Source organism: Triturus cristatus, chromosome 11 (genome assembly GCF_964204655.1).
Source record: "Triturus cristatus chromosome 11, aTriCri1.1, whole genome shotgun sequence".
Taxonomy (NCBI): domain Eukaryota; kingdom Metazoa; phylum Chordata; class Amphibia; order Caudata; family Salamandridae; genus Triturus; species Triturus cristatus.
The window spans coordinates 1,064,200,192-1,064,214,222 of NC_140594.1; the positions used below are offsets into that span (position 1 = coordinate 1,064,200,192).

General features: G+C 48.3%; 1 protein-coding gene across 2 annotated transcripts in view; it reads right to left on the reverse strand.

Annotated features, from left to right (window-relative positions):
- USP13 (ubiquitin specific peptidase 13) overlaps window positions 1-14,031 on the reverse strand; it is a 324,868-nt gene that overhangs the window by 65,545 nt on the left and 245,292 nt on the right. For both annotated transcript variants that reach the window (XM_085635387.1, XM_085635386.1), the window contains exon 15: window positions 12,248-12,370. In XM_085635387.1, coding sequence (XP_085491513.1) covers window positions 12,248-12,370 — 123 coding nt within the window. The remainder of the gene's footprint in view (window positions 1-12,247; window positions 12,371-14,031) is intronic.

The window sequence follows — 14,031 nt, forward strand, 5'->3', positions numbered from 1 at the left end:
CCACCTGGTTCTGAGAGTGAGTCTATAGGGTGGGAATATCCAGAACCAGAACATTCCTCCAGGGTTAGTGGAACTAGATTCTTGTGGGCTCTCAGGGACAAAAGGGTCCAGTTCCTGACAGGAAGCCTGTTCTCCTCAGAAGAGTCAAAAAGGTCTTTCAGATAAAGAAAACATTGTCCTTCTTAAAGAGAACCAAAAGACATAACTGGACATTTCTTCAGCCTGCCCTGTGTCTAAGAGACTGAAGAAGTCTTTGTGGGCCTAAAGAGTTTGAATTGTGTCAGAGGAATCACATGAAACAGCTGTAACTGGACATTATTCTGTGGACCTGAAGTAGTGTTTCCGGGAGCAATCCTGCAATGTGACCCGGTACACAGATATTCAAGAAGCATTTCCTGAAAGCTTGAAGATTTTTGCAGCATCTGAAAAGAAGTTACATAACTGGATTCAACACAGATCTGTGACTGGGGGTGAGTGTCTTGAAAGATTCATCGCTCCGTCCATCATCTCCTTGTGTTAGCTTTGTACGCCCTAAGTTGGCAGGGTATGCCCAGATGTGGGTCCCCTGCTTACTTTGCCACTGGATTCAAGCTAGCCTGGCTGATGAGGGGTGTTACCCCGAAACCGGTCCCAGGATGCTTGTTTCTGGTCCAGTGAAGACATGGCTTGTCAGTTCGGGCTGGACTGTTCCCAAAAGGCACAGGGTTAAGACTAATTTGCATTTGGCTGGGTCTGAACTGGGGTGGCAAAGTGAACTAAAGAACAATGATGGATTCAACCCAGATCTGTAACTGGGGGTGAGTGCCTGAAAAGTTTCAGCACTCTGTCCATCATACCCTTGTGTTTGCTTTGTACGCCCTAAGTTGGCAGGGTATGCCCAGATGTGGGTCCCTTGCTCACTTTGCCACTGGATTCAAGCTAGCCTGGCTGATGAGGGCTATTACCCCGAAACCGGTCCCAGGATGCTTGTTTACGGTCCAGTGAAGACCTGGCTTAGCAGTTCGAGTTTGACTGTTCCCATAAGGAACAGGGTCAAGACTGATTTGCATATGGCTGTGTCTGAACTGGGGTGGCGAAGTCAGCTAAAGAACGATGATGGATTCAACCTAGATGTGTGATTGGGGGTGAGTGTCTGAAAAGTTTCCGCGCTCCGTCCATCATCTCCTTGTGGTTACATAACTTTCTGCATAAGTTATCTTTTGGACTTTTTTCACCTCTGGAGGAACCAGACAGGCTGGCAAAGCTCTGTGTAAAAGATGTGCTCTGCCCAGCTACATTTTTTAGTTTTCTTGCGCTTACACTTTCCCGTCTAGTTTGAGGCTACACTGGACCCATCTAAAAGGAGTACACAGCCTCCTGGAAGTCTGTCAGACTTCCGATTCCAGTCATTCCCTACTGTACTTTTCAGCCACCAGAAATTTTCAAATTGGAAAGGTAAACTAATTAACCGTGATGGGCAAGCAATAATAGGCAACCAGGTTGGATCAAGGACTGCCCACAGAGGCTGCCTGAGTCCTGATAAAAATATTTATTTTCTTTTAAAGTTTGCTGTTTTTCTGTTGCATGATTATGTCTCACTGCATTTTCATCTCAGATAAGCCTTGTTGCTTGTGTCAAGCTTGCAATGACGAGCCAGGCATGCCTCCTAGAAACGATTTTACCCAACAGGGGTCAAATTGTATTGACACTGTCTATGTGCAACCACAGATCAAAAAAATATATATGTGTTTTTTTTAAAGCTTATGCTTTTTGGTATTAACTCTCCAACACTGGACTTTTGTGACCATTCGATATCAGAATTGTAAGAGGCTTGTTATGTATGGCTAGAAACAGTGCATTCTTTTTATCTCTGCCTGGTAGTATTTTTGATCTATTGCTGTTTTTATTTGTTTAAGTTGTATTATTTGTAAGTATGATATAAACACATTTTAATTGGCTGGAACAAAGGGATTGCTTGTCACCCACATTTCTTTTTATAAGAGATGTGGATTCCACCAGGTGGGACTCAACCACATCCAGAAATCATGGATCACTCAGGAAATTACACAAAGAAGAACCGAGCAATCAAGAGTTTATGAATATTATATATGTTTGTAGGAAGGCCTCTGTGTCACTATAGAAGCAGTGGTGTGTTTCAGTGGTTCTATTAAGCAAAAATGTATATGATAATGAAATTAATTAATTATGTATCAAAAGGCGACATTTCATCTGGATATTAAGTGGGCGAGGCTACGCTAAGGATTCAGAACTTCGACAGGCAGCTGAGGGTGGGAGGTGGAGAACCCGCCTCCTTATATAGGAAGCACCTAAACTGTACAGGGGTCATCTCGGTGGACTAACAAACAAGGAGCCGCATTGGTCTGCATCTTGCAAGATAAAAAGGCGGAGTCACTGTGACAAGCTACTTCCGGGGCAGAGGAGAGGAATGAAGCGCTATACAGACACAGGAGCATATTTCAGCAAAATGTTTTTATTTTCTAAGTGAATCTTGCAATCTAAATAATTGAAATGAATGAATTTGAATGTTGCACGTGGCTTCAATGTGTGATGAGGAGAAGCCCTACTAAACTATTGTCAATAGATGTATGGCCTAACCGGTCAAGACCTAGCTTCACATCAGTAAATAAAATAAACCATATAGAAATACTAATAGTTTCTAAATTAACTATGGATTCCCAGAACAAACCCAATTTTTGCCGTTTACAAAATGTAAAAGGTTTTACCATGCATGGTTCGGGCGATAATGTCTCTGGCTCAATCTCAAACGTTTCCAGGACTCCCGCAATATTATATTCTGAATCGACATCTCCAAAATGCTGAGCACGTGGCCTCCTTCTGCCTTTGCGTCATGCCTGTCAGATCAGCTGTGCGAGCACTGCGCTGGCTGACAGGTGATGGGAGAGTCAAATTCAAGGGCTTCTGTATGGCCAAACAAAGGCTTACATTTTAGCCACAAAACTATCATACCATGAGCGGATCTCTCAGCCTATCTGGACTAAATATTATAAATTAAACGAATAACAGAGCCCTTCGGGGAGCTTTCTATGCCTAGAAATTCAACGTTGAAACCCCTCTTCCTGAGTCTCAGAGGAATCACCAAATGTCTGAGCAAAGTCAAAGCAAGTCATACAGTGATCCTTTGGGAACTCACAGCGCCAAGCGGCCACCTCGGTGACAACAACTCCTTCCATAACATTCATTGTACAACAGCGATGGTGTGCTGTGCTGCACCAGCAATATGAATTCACAATCGTGTCCAGTGGGGTGGGAGCAGGGAAGGCCTCTTACACAGGTAATCTGCTGAGAGCACCAGAGAATCCCAGGGGACAGTGGGGACCTTACTGCTAGTAAGAACTCACTGGTGACCTATGTCCACATGCACGCCCCATCACAGGACACCGCTCCACCTGGGGACCGGTGTAGTGTCGCGGTCTAGTGGACGCGCGCACTACGTGGTGACGGGGATGTGCGTAGCGGCCGTTTGGACGCTACTGCGCATGCGCGAGCCATAGCGCGCGAGCGAGAGACGCGATCGGAGCGTGTTGCCCGGCGCTCTCTCGGAAAGTGATCCAAAGGTGTAATAAAGGTTCTTCCTACCTGCAGAACGTTTCCTGCGAGTCTTTGGGGGAAAGCTACATATAGCCAGGCACCCAGCAACATTACAGTGGCGACGAGACTGGGATAAGGAGAACCCTATGTGCAACAGGTGGAAGGTGCCCCCAACCTGCATCAGAGAAGAAGCCCACCAGGAGAGATACCACCCTACGCGGTAAGAAGACCAGAGGGGCCGAGGGCAGACACCTACACACCGGGAGAGCGCGGCAGAGGCAGATAGAAGCCGGGGAGTGGCACGTGGGCAGCAGAGGAGCCAGCCACGAGGTAGAGGATATCGCAGGCGGACAGCGGAACCGCAGAGGAGATCCTGGCGGAGTCAGGGGACGACGGAGCAGCCAGCTCGAACGCAGTCCCAGGTACCCGAAGCAGGGGAGCGGGGACAGACGCACCAGGTAGCCCAAGGAAGCAAGTGGACGCCAAAATGAGTGCACAGTCATCGACTCTGACGACGCCGATTCCATTCCTACCACGCCCGGGAGAACCCATAATGAAGTGGGAAGACTGGAGGGAGTACTTCAAAAACTACCTGGAACCGCTAGAAGATGAGAACGAGGAGGCGTTCTCTAGTGCCAGGAGGAAGAGGATACTTCTACACAACCTAGGACCAGAAGGGATACGGGTGTTTCAAAATCTCACACCGACCACCAGACCAGTAGGGGACACAGACGTGTTCACCCACGCCATAGAAGATTTGGACAACCACTATCGGCCAGCAGTGTGCACCTCCATCGACCGCTATAACTTCCAGCAGAGGAAGCAAGAAGCGGGGGAATCCGTAGATGACTACGTGGCGGCGCTGCGGAAACTGGCGATGACGTGCAGATATGGCGGACTGCAGGACGAATTCATCAAGGACCAGATCGTCATGCACACGACAAGCAAGTCAGTACAGGACAAACTATGGGCGAATGGAGATGCGACGCTGAACGAGGTGATCGCCATAGTGAAGAGAGCGGAGCTAACAAAACGCTGTGCGGAAGCGGCCAAGAGAGAACCGGCCCCCAGACTCACAGTCAACAAGGTGGACGACGCGGACCACCAGACGCGGGGAAAACAAACGACGGGGGAGTACAGAGGAGCGGCCAAAGGGAAGCCAAGACCCGGACAGACATGGAAACAAGAAAAAGGCGAGGCCATGAGATGCTACAGGTGCGGAAGCTCGAACCATGCAGCGCACGACAAACGGTGCCCCGCATTCAGAGCCAAGTGTGCGTTCTGCGGCCTAGTTGGTCATTACGAAAAAGTATGCCGCAGAAAAGGAAGACAGCAGGCGGTGAAGTTCGTGGCACAGGACGAGGGGGAAGAAATAGAAGGCCGTGAAGAAGACGAAGAAGTCCTGTGTATTGAAGACCAGGTACTGGGCATAGAGGGGAGAAGAACGCGCAAACCCCAGTGCGACATGATCATAGGAGGAATACCCATCACCATCGTGGCGGACTCAGGATCTCCTTACACGATCATTCAACGTTCAGTATGGAACGAGAGGTTCAGACCCACGTGGGGCGCACAACTAGAACCTCCCGACATTCGACCCGTCACCTACACAGGGGACCCAATCCCGATGGTAGGGTTCAAGACAATGAAGTTCCAGTTCAAGGAGCGGAGTGCGCTCTGCAAGCTGTACGTCGCGGAGAAGGGACCGTCAGTCCTGGGCTGGATGGACCAAGGAGTGTTGGGAATACAGCTGAACCCAGGAGGGGACACCCAGGTGATGGTGACTCTGGACGGAGAGGAGTCGACGGCAGAAAAATGGCGGAGCGGGCACCCGAAGGTCTTCGGCGGGAAGATTGGGAGACTGGAGAAGTTCTCCCACAAAATCGTCCTCAAAGAAAACGCCCGGCCGGTAGCGCACAAGGTACGGAACATCCCGATTGCGGTGAGGGAGGCGGTGCAACAGGAACTCCTCCGACTGGAAGAAGGGGGAATCATTGAGCCCATCAACAGTGCGGAGTGGTTGGCGCCTTTGGTGGTGGCCATGAAACCGTCAGGCAAAGTGCGCCTCTGTGTGGACCTCAGGGAGTTGAACAAGTGCATAGTGGTGGAAAGGTTCCCCTTGCCACGCATAGAGGAAATGTTGGCCCGCACGAAAGGAGTGAAATGGTTCTCCACCATTGACTTGCAATCGGCATACCACCAGGTAGCGCTACATCCGACAAGCAAAAAATTGACGTTGTTCATCAGGGCCTAACAGCAGAGTGGGAGAAGTGTCATTTTGGAATGACGTCAGTCACCTACCTGGGGCACGAGATAGGGGCGCAAGGAATAACGCCGAAGAGAGGGAACGTGAAGGCCATTTGCGAAGCACCGCCGCCCACCTCCAAGGAAGAAGTACGGTCATTTCTAGGGAAGGCAGAGTACTATAGTAAATTCGTCCACCACTTTGCCACAAAAACCCACCACATGAGGCAACTCACGAGGGACAAGACGGCGTTCATATGGACAGAGGAGACGCAAGAGGAGTTCGACACAGTGAAACGGGAAATTGGCGGAGCGATCCCGTTGCAAGGATTCGATCCCCAGGGGCGGTCGATATTGATGACGGACGCGAGTGAAAAGGGGCTGGGAGCGGTGCTCATGCAGGAAAGACCAGAAGGCGGAACGGAGACGATCAGCTTCGCGTCCCGGACGCTGACAGCGTCGGAACAAAAGTTCAGTGTGATTGAGAAAGAGATGCTAGCGGTAGTGTGGGCCATGGCGAAGTACCGTCAGTTCCTGTGGGGAACCAGATTCCAGGTGAAGACAGATCACAAGCCTCTCGTGAAGGTACTGACATCGGACGGCCATGCCAGCGCCACGCCCCGGATTGCGAAAATGACACTGAAACTCCTGGAGTACAGGTACGACGTGGAGTACATCCCGGGCTCCAGAAACAAAATAGCGGACTACCTCAGCAGGGCATCTGCGATGGACAGCGCCTCCAATGACAGGGAAGACGACGATGAGATGGTGGCCCTGACGGACTATCCGGAAAAAGCCATCAGCAGGCAGGAATGGAAAAACGCGTATGAGGCGGATGGTGACATGGAGGACATCAAGGCGTACATCATGCGGGGATGGCCAGAAAGAAGGAGACAAAGATCAAAAATCAGGCAGTTTTACGAAGTCAGAGAAGAGCTGTCGGTGGGCAACGACGGAGTGTTTGTCTACAGAGGTGACAGGGTGGTGCCACCGGAGAACATCGTACCTACCCTGCTAGCCATACTGCACGAAGGCCACCTGGGAATTGTGAAGACAAAGGCCAGGACAAAACAAACCTACTGGTGGCCAGGGATGGACACGCATGTAGAGAGGCACGTGAGAGACTGTGCGCAGTGCCTAGGGGCGGACAAGACACTCAAAACCATGAGACCACCCTTAGGGAAATTCACAAACCCCAGCAACCCGTGGGAAGAGGTAGCAGTGGACATCCTGGGGCCAATACTGGACGACCAGGGGATCCCCAAATACCTATGTGTACTAGTGGATAAATACTCGAAATGGCCAGAAGTACACATCAACGAGATCATGGACACGGACGAGATACTACGCCTACTCAAGGCGGTGTTCCTCCGGGAAGGCGTACCCAGGAGCATTATCATCGACAATGGCCCCCAGTTCATCTCCGACAAGTGGGTCACGCTTGCGAACAGGAACGGCATAATACTCAGACACACCTCGATATACCACCCATCCAGCAATGGACAAGTAGAGAGGTTTAACAGGGTGCTGATGGGCTCCATACAGGCGGCCATCACAAGAGGCAAAGACTGGGAGAAAGAAGTGCTCAGCACGATATGGGCGTACCGCATCACCCCCACCGGTACGGGGTACAGTCCCTTCCAGATCTTACGGGGAAGGCAACCCTTCACCAGAGACAATGTGGCGTGGCAGGAGAAGACCATCACCAGCAAATGGTCTCCAGCAGTGGTGCAGCACAACCTGCAGAAGGCACAACGCATCTATACAGAACACTACAACCGCCACAAGAGGACAAAAGAGACGGCGTTGGAAAAAGGGGAGTGGGTCAGAGTGAAGCTGGCAGTCCTTAAGCGGAAAGGAGAAAGCAAGTACTCCCCACCCCTCAGAGTAGAAGAAGTGTATGACCGGGCGGCACTGCTCAGCGACGGAAACGTGTGGTCACACGAGCGCATGGCCAAATGCAATAAGATCTTACAGTGGCCCCGAGAGTACACGGAAGGGGAAACCCCGGCAGAAGGGCCGATAAAGGACACAGACTCATCCGAGGGAGGCCATGGAGAGAACAAGAGCGGTGAACAAGAGAGAGAGAGAGACAACTCTGGGGGAAGACCCTTGGGGGAGACCACTAGAGAAGATGGCGAGGTAAAAGAGAGAGAGGGCCAGGGCACTCCGAAAGGTACCGACGGAGGCCCGGTCGCAGAGGGAAGCCGAGAAGGACATTCCACTCCGGTAAGACACACCCGGGGGGGAAGAGCAGTGGTGAGACCATCCAAGTTCAGAGACTTTGAAATGGACTGACCTCCGGGTCGGGGACTGTGAGTGTGTGATATGAAAAGGGGGAGATATGTAGTGTCGCGGTCTAGTGGACGCGCGCACTACATGGTGACGGGGATGTGCGTAGCGGCCGTTTGGACGCTACTGCGCATGCGCGAGCCATAGCGCGCGAGCGAGAGATGCGATCGGAGCGTGTTGCCCGGCGCTCTCTCGGAAAGTGATCCAAAGGTGTAATAAAGGTTCTTCCTACCTGCAGAACGTTTCCTGCGAGTCTTTGGGGGAAAGCTACATATAGCCAGGCACCCAGCAACATTACAACCGGAATCCATGACACCGGGGTCAGGCGTTGCACAACCCCTGGCTCAAACCATCTAAAGCCTCTTTGGTCCTAATCTATATAAATCAAAGGATTAGGGCAGCACCAGCGATGGGACATGAACACGTACAGTACAGATGTCAGTGGACAATGACCTGCATATTTTGAATCAAGCTAGGACTCTCCTGTTTCCCTCTCCCTCCCATCCTTTAGAATGTCTGATCCTGGCCTGCAGTCCAGAAGGGCTTACAATGAGAGGCTTCCCTGATAACTGCATTTCTGTGATAACTGCAGATAGAAACCCGAGTGACTTCCCAGTCTGGGCTCGGGCGCTTTGCTTCTGCTGAGGTCCAAGAGCTCACTTACACAATGTAAGAGAAGCACTGAGCACAGAAGTAAAAATAGAAAAGCAGATAAGAAACCATCAAAGTAAGGGTTACAGTTCAGACAGAATGTTCTGCCTGGTGAGGGGGGAGGGGTGCATTCCGCAGCATGGCGGAACCTTTGTTAGATAAGCAATCTTTAGAATTGTGACCGGAGACTAGAAGTTGAAAAACAGAAACTTAGCATTAAACTAAAAGCGTTGCTCAACAAGAGCTACTACTATAGACAAGGTAGAAGCCAGGACATTATGACAGAACAAAACTCTGATGGCACCTCCAGACACAAAAGATGGACACAACCTCCATTTTCCTACCTAGAAGAGTGTTAATCTTTGCACCTTCATACTAGGACTTCCGGGTTTTTCCTCTATTTATTTCAAATACCATTCTAGTTACATTTGCTGATCACACTCACAACGCCTGTAGTGTGTTTCTACAGCGTGGGAATTTTGCAGCCTGGTTTTAACATGCTTCTTCATGGCAAATTTACCATTATAAAACAAGGGATCAAGCCATTCATTTTATTTTAGGAGGATAAAAAAACAAGAAAATAGATTTGAAAACAGAGTTCCAATTTGGATTAGTAAGGATGGGATCATTTCTTATTCCACCTGTCTAGTTTCTAGGTCTGGGTTTCAAAGCACAGCTGTCAAACAGACCTATTGCTTACAATATACACTGAGCGGGCTTTGGGTCCACCTCTTTCCGCTATTTGCTTTCTTCAACCAGCCTCTTGCAGCCATTGGCTTGAGACCATGTCAATCATATCTGGGCTTCTCCCTACGACTACTAGCTGTTTGGATGTATCCTTCCGCCTCAACTTGAGTGCTGGCTTTGAACTGGATGTGGATGTGGGAGTACTTTACAACTACAGCCCTCTCCGCTCCTGCAGGCTCCCTCCCATGAGCCCCCCTGCATTAGCACATTAAACCCTGACCTCATAGCTTTGCCAATGCTGGTCATGCAATGAGTGGGCATCTGAGTTCTAGAGAAATGAAGGTGAGTTGAACATGAAGAACGCGGGAAGATGATCCAATGCAAGGCGGGGAAATGATTTGCTAAATACTCGAAGTTAGTACTAGTCAATGTTTTTGGTGTTCTTCTTCATCCATTCGGCTTACGCACAAAGCATTGTCGGCAAGAAACCCTGACTTTATGCTTCGGTATACATAGGCTATCTATGCTGAAAGACAAAACCAAGTCAGGACTATTTTGCCTAACCCCGTACTTGTACATCTCGTCTTCAGAGGCGGCTCAAGTGATGGTAGCCTATTCCCACATAGCTACGCCATGTCTGCAGAGCCAGTTCAGACGCAAGGGAATTAGCCCTGGATACTGTGTAACATTGGCAGAGCCAGGTCAGGAGAAAGGCGCCTCACACCATGTAGTATGACATCCACATCTGCAGCGCAGGATCATACATTCTCCGCTTAGCTCTGCATAATGTTACACTACTAATACAGGATGAGGACAGACACAGGCAGCCCAGCTCTGGAGGAAGAGAATAAAATGGACTCCCACTTCCAACGAAGACATGGGGCAAACAGATATCTTCCAAATACAGAGCTACTGTTCATGTCTGAAGGAGGGAGAAAAGTGTGTTTCCCCAAACCTTAAATCTGGCAGTGCACAGAAATTCTGTAGACTCAGTTTACTCCACATTCTTTGGTGCAAAAGCATAATATGCTGATCCCAGGGTCGGACTTGCACAAAACATAGGCCTGTGCGCCAAAATAAAAGTGGATCTACAGCCAAAGAAGTAGTCCACATTTGTCAGTTTTAAGCGTGTAAAGACACACTGTATGAGTATTTTGCAAGGAATTGGAGACTGCATGCATTAGTGTTTGCTGCAAACAATATTTATAGTAATATAATTGAAATCAACCATCCGATCATAAAACAGGCCTCAAACTATTCAAAAACTGATCTGTCAGACCAGCCCATCGGGCATAGCCCGATCGCCGTATAGGTCTGTCCGACCCTGGCTGATCGCAGTTTTGAAAGTTCAGCTTTCGCCACTAACTACACAAATCAGACTTTCTGGGGTCCAAAATAAGTGATTTCTACAATATCCTACACGATTTTCACCAGCTTGCGTTCCAAACAATGTTAATATGACTAGAACGCCTACTCGCGAAAGTCGACCACTCACACCTTGCTTAATATTTTAGAGTGTCAGCTTTCCTAAAGCATGCCTGTCAATGGTTCCCATGAACAGTGTCTCATGCAGACAGCCCTGGGAACCAAAGGGAATGTGAGTATAGAGTTGGTAATGTGATTGCAACTTTGGCAATGCAACAGCAGCTTTGGAAATGAGACTGCAGCTTTGGCAATGTGATTGCAGCTTTGGCAATGCGACTGCAGCTTTGACAATGCGACTGCAGCTTTGGCAACGCGACTGCAGCTTTGGCAACGCGACTGCAGCTTTGGCAATGTGATTGCAGCTTTGGCAATGCGACTGCAGCTTTGGCAATGCGACTGCAGCTTTGACAACGCGACTGCAGCTTTGGCAACGTGACTGCAGCTTTGGCAACGCAACTGCAGCTTTGGCAACGTGACTGCAGCTTTGGTAATGCGACTACAGCTTTGCCAATGCGACTGCAGCTTTGGCAATGGAATTGTAACTTTGGCAATGCAACTGCAGTTTTGGCAATGCGACTGCAGCTTTGGCAACGCGACAGCAGCTTTGGCAACGTGACTGCAGCTTTGGCAACGCGACTGCAGCTTTGGCAATGTGATTGCAGCTTTGGCAATGCGACTGCAGCTTTGGCAATGCGACTGCAGCTTTGCCAATGCGACTGCAGCTTTGCCAATGCGACTGCAGCTTTGGCAATGGGATTGTAACTTTGGCAATGCAACTGCAGTTTTGGCAATGCGACTGCAGCTTTGGCAATGTGATTGCAGCTATAGAAATGCGATTGCAGCTTTGGCATTGTGATTGCAGCTTTGGCAATGCAATTGCAGCTTTGACATTGCAACTGCGGTTTTAACAATGTTATTGTGGCTTTGGCAAGCTGATTGGTGGCTTTGGCAAGGTGATTAGTGTCTCTGGCAATATGACTGCAGCTCGGGCAATCAAGCCAGGACTTTGGCAGTGTGGCTTTCTCTTGCAGTCTAATTGTATCTCTGGCAATGTGACTGTGGTTTTGGTAAGCTAAACACACCCTGGCGTCTTTTTTGGCTGAGACTAAACACTCTTTTCACAAAGACCATTTGATTGATTATCAAATTTTTCTAAAAGAATATATTTCTTGGAAATAAAGTATATCTGAATCTGATTATCATATAGGTGCACCTTTCCCTCGTGTACAATCAGAAATCTGACTAAGCTGCGACCCAGAAGAAGGAAAGCTCTCTGATTGAGTAATAAATCATTTACAGTGTGACTAAATATTGAAATATAGAACTAAAGCATGCAAATGTGATAGGTTAAGGCGTGTGAAGGCAAGGAGATACAAGGAATCCGTTCAGAGTGCGTCACCTCTGGAGTCATCAGGAATGACAATGGGTGGAGCGATGTCTGGAAGCTCCTCCTCCTGGGGCTGTAATCCCGCGGCTCTCAGGTGATTAATGTCGAGCAGGTCCGGCATGTCTATGGACACATCTACAAAAAGGACAAGATACATTTTCTAAGAAATCAGAAGCAAGGTCAGTTTACACCCAGGAGAGTAGACAATTCTTCTCAATTGGACATCTACTAGAATAGATAAGGCCGCACAGAGTGACCCTGTTACCATCCAAACGCAGTGACATCATTGCAGCATGGCACGCTACGCCCATTAACATCTATGGCTCCCATACTGCCACTACCTTTACAGGCTCTTGAATAAACACATAGAATCCCTCATTTCTAAATGCATTGAGAGGATAGGAAGCCTCCATATGCCATGCTACCTACTGAAGTACCTTCCACCCAGTCACCAAAGGATACTTGAGCTGTGTGCAAGAATATATTAAGGGTCGGGCCTCAAACATGTGCTTGTCAGATGGAGCAGCACCAACTTGCATGGTCCTAAAAGTTCAAGTTCTGCTCATACAAGGCGTGTGACAGACAGGCTGCTGAACGTAGAGCTGCCTCCATGGTACGATTAGTGATCAATGTTTGGAATTGCCCTCCAGTTAAATTCTTTGCCAGTATTCACCTCTTAATTCCCCACACATGCTATATGAAGCCCTTTCCCCATAGCTTGGATAAGGTGTCTCCAGGAAGGCTGATTTTGCAGCCCACGTTTCATGTTTATTGATGCTTTTGGGCTACTTAAAGGTGCAAGTGAGAGTAAAGGAAAAACCTATTCTCTCCTACCAGCGCTGCATCGCTAACAATCACGAACAATAGGCATTCCAGAGACGTCTTTGTTTGATGGCGTCACCTGTGGCGTGAATTATAGCATCATTCACAGGAAGGCCTCTTGTTAGGGCAGGGCTAAAAACAGACAATGGACCTATTCACAAAGGTAAACATACACAGGAGTAAATCTACACATGTATGTTTCTTTCTTACACTTTTGAGTAACTTTTACCACTGTTTTGGGTTCTTTTTGGCTGTTTTAACTTTATAAATGCAGTTTGTGACTAGGAAAGGGCTTACTCGTAGGTGGATGGATCCATCCCTAAACCCTTGTTATGCCTTCCTAAACCCCAACTTTTTTCTGACAAGTACACCCCATTTTTTAACCATTCCCTCTGGTCTCTCCAACATTTACTACTAAATAGTAAACTCACATGTGTGAGTATCTTCCCAAAGAAATGACAGTAGAGGTGGAGTTGGAGATTTACACTTGTAGGATTGTGAATAGCATTTTGTAGTACTTTAGTGTTATTATTGTAATACAATTGTGGATAAGCCCCAAACCGTTTTCTCCAAAGTAAGCTAAACAATATTAAGGCTAGTGTTGTCATGTTAGGGCTATAATTGACAGGTCCATGTATCTCTCCTTGAAGACGACAACTACAGTGCTGATACTCGAGAAGGAAAGTAATTGGAATTTTTAATGGTTAAAATTTTAGCACTACTTGTGCTCTTAGCAATAAGGCACAAATACGCTCAACAGCACTGTGGTAAATAAAAACAACAACAGCCTAAACAAGAGACAAGGAATACAGCAGAAAGTCATCGAATGAACACAAACAGTACAAGAGGGAAACATTTTTCAACAAGAGGTACTTCTCAAAAATGTGCATGATGACAGGTTGGAAAATGGAAATAGACGGAGAAGTTCCACTACGCAAATACTTTTTCACAGAATGGGTAGTGGGTGGATGTAT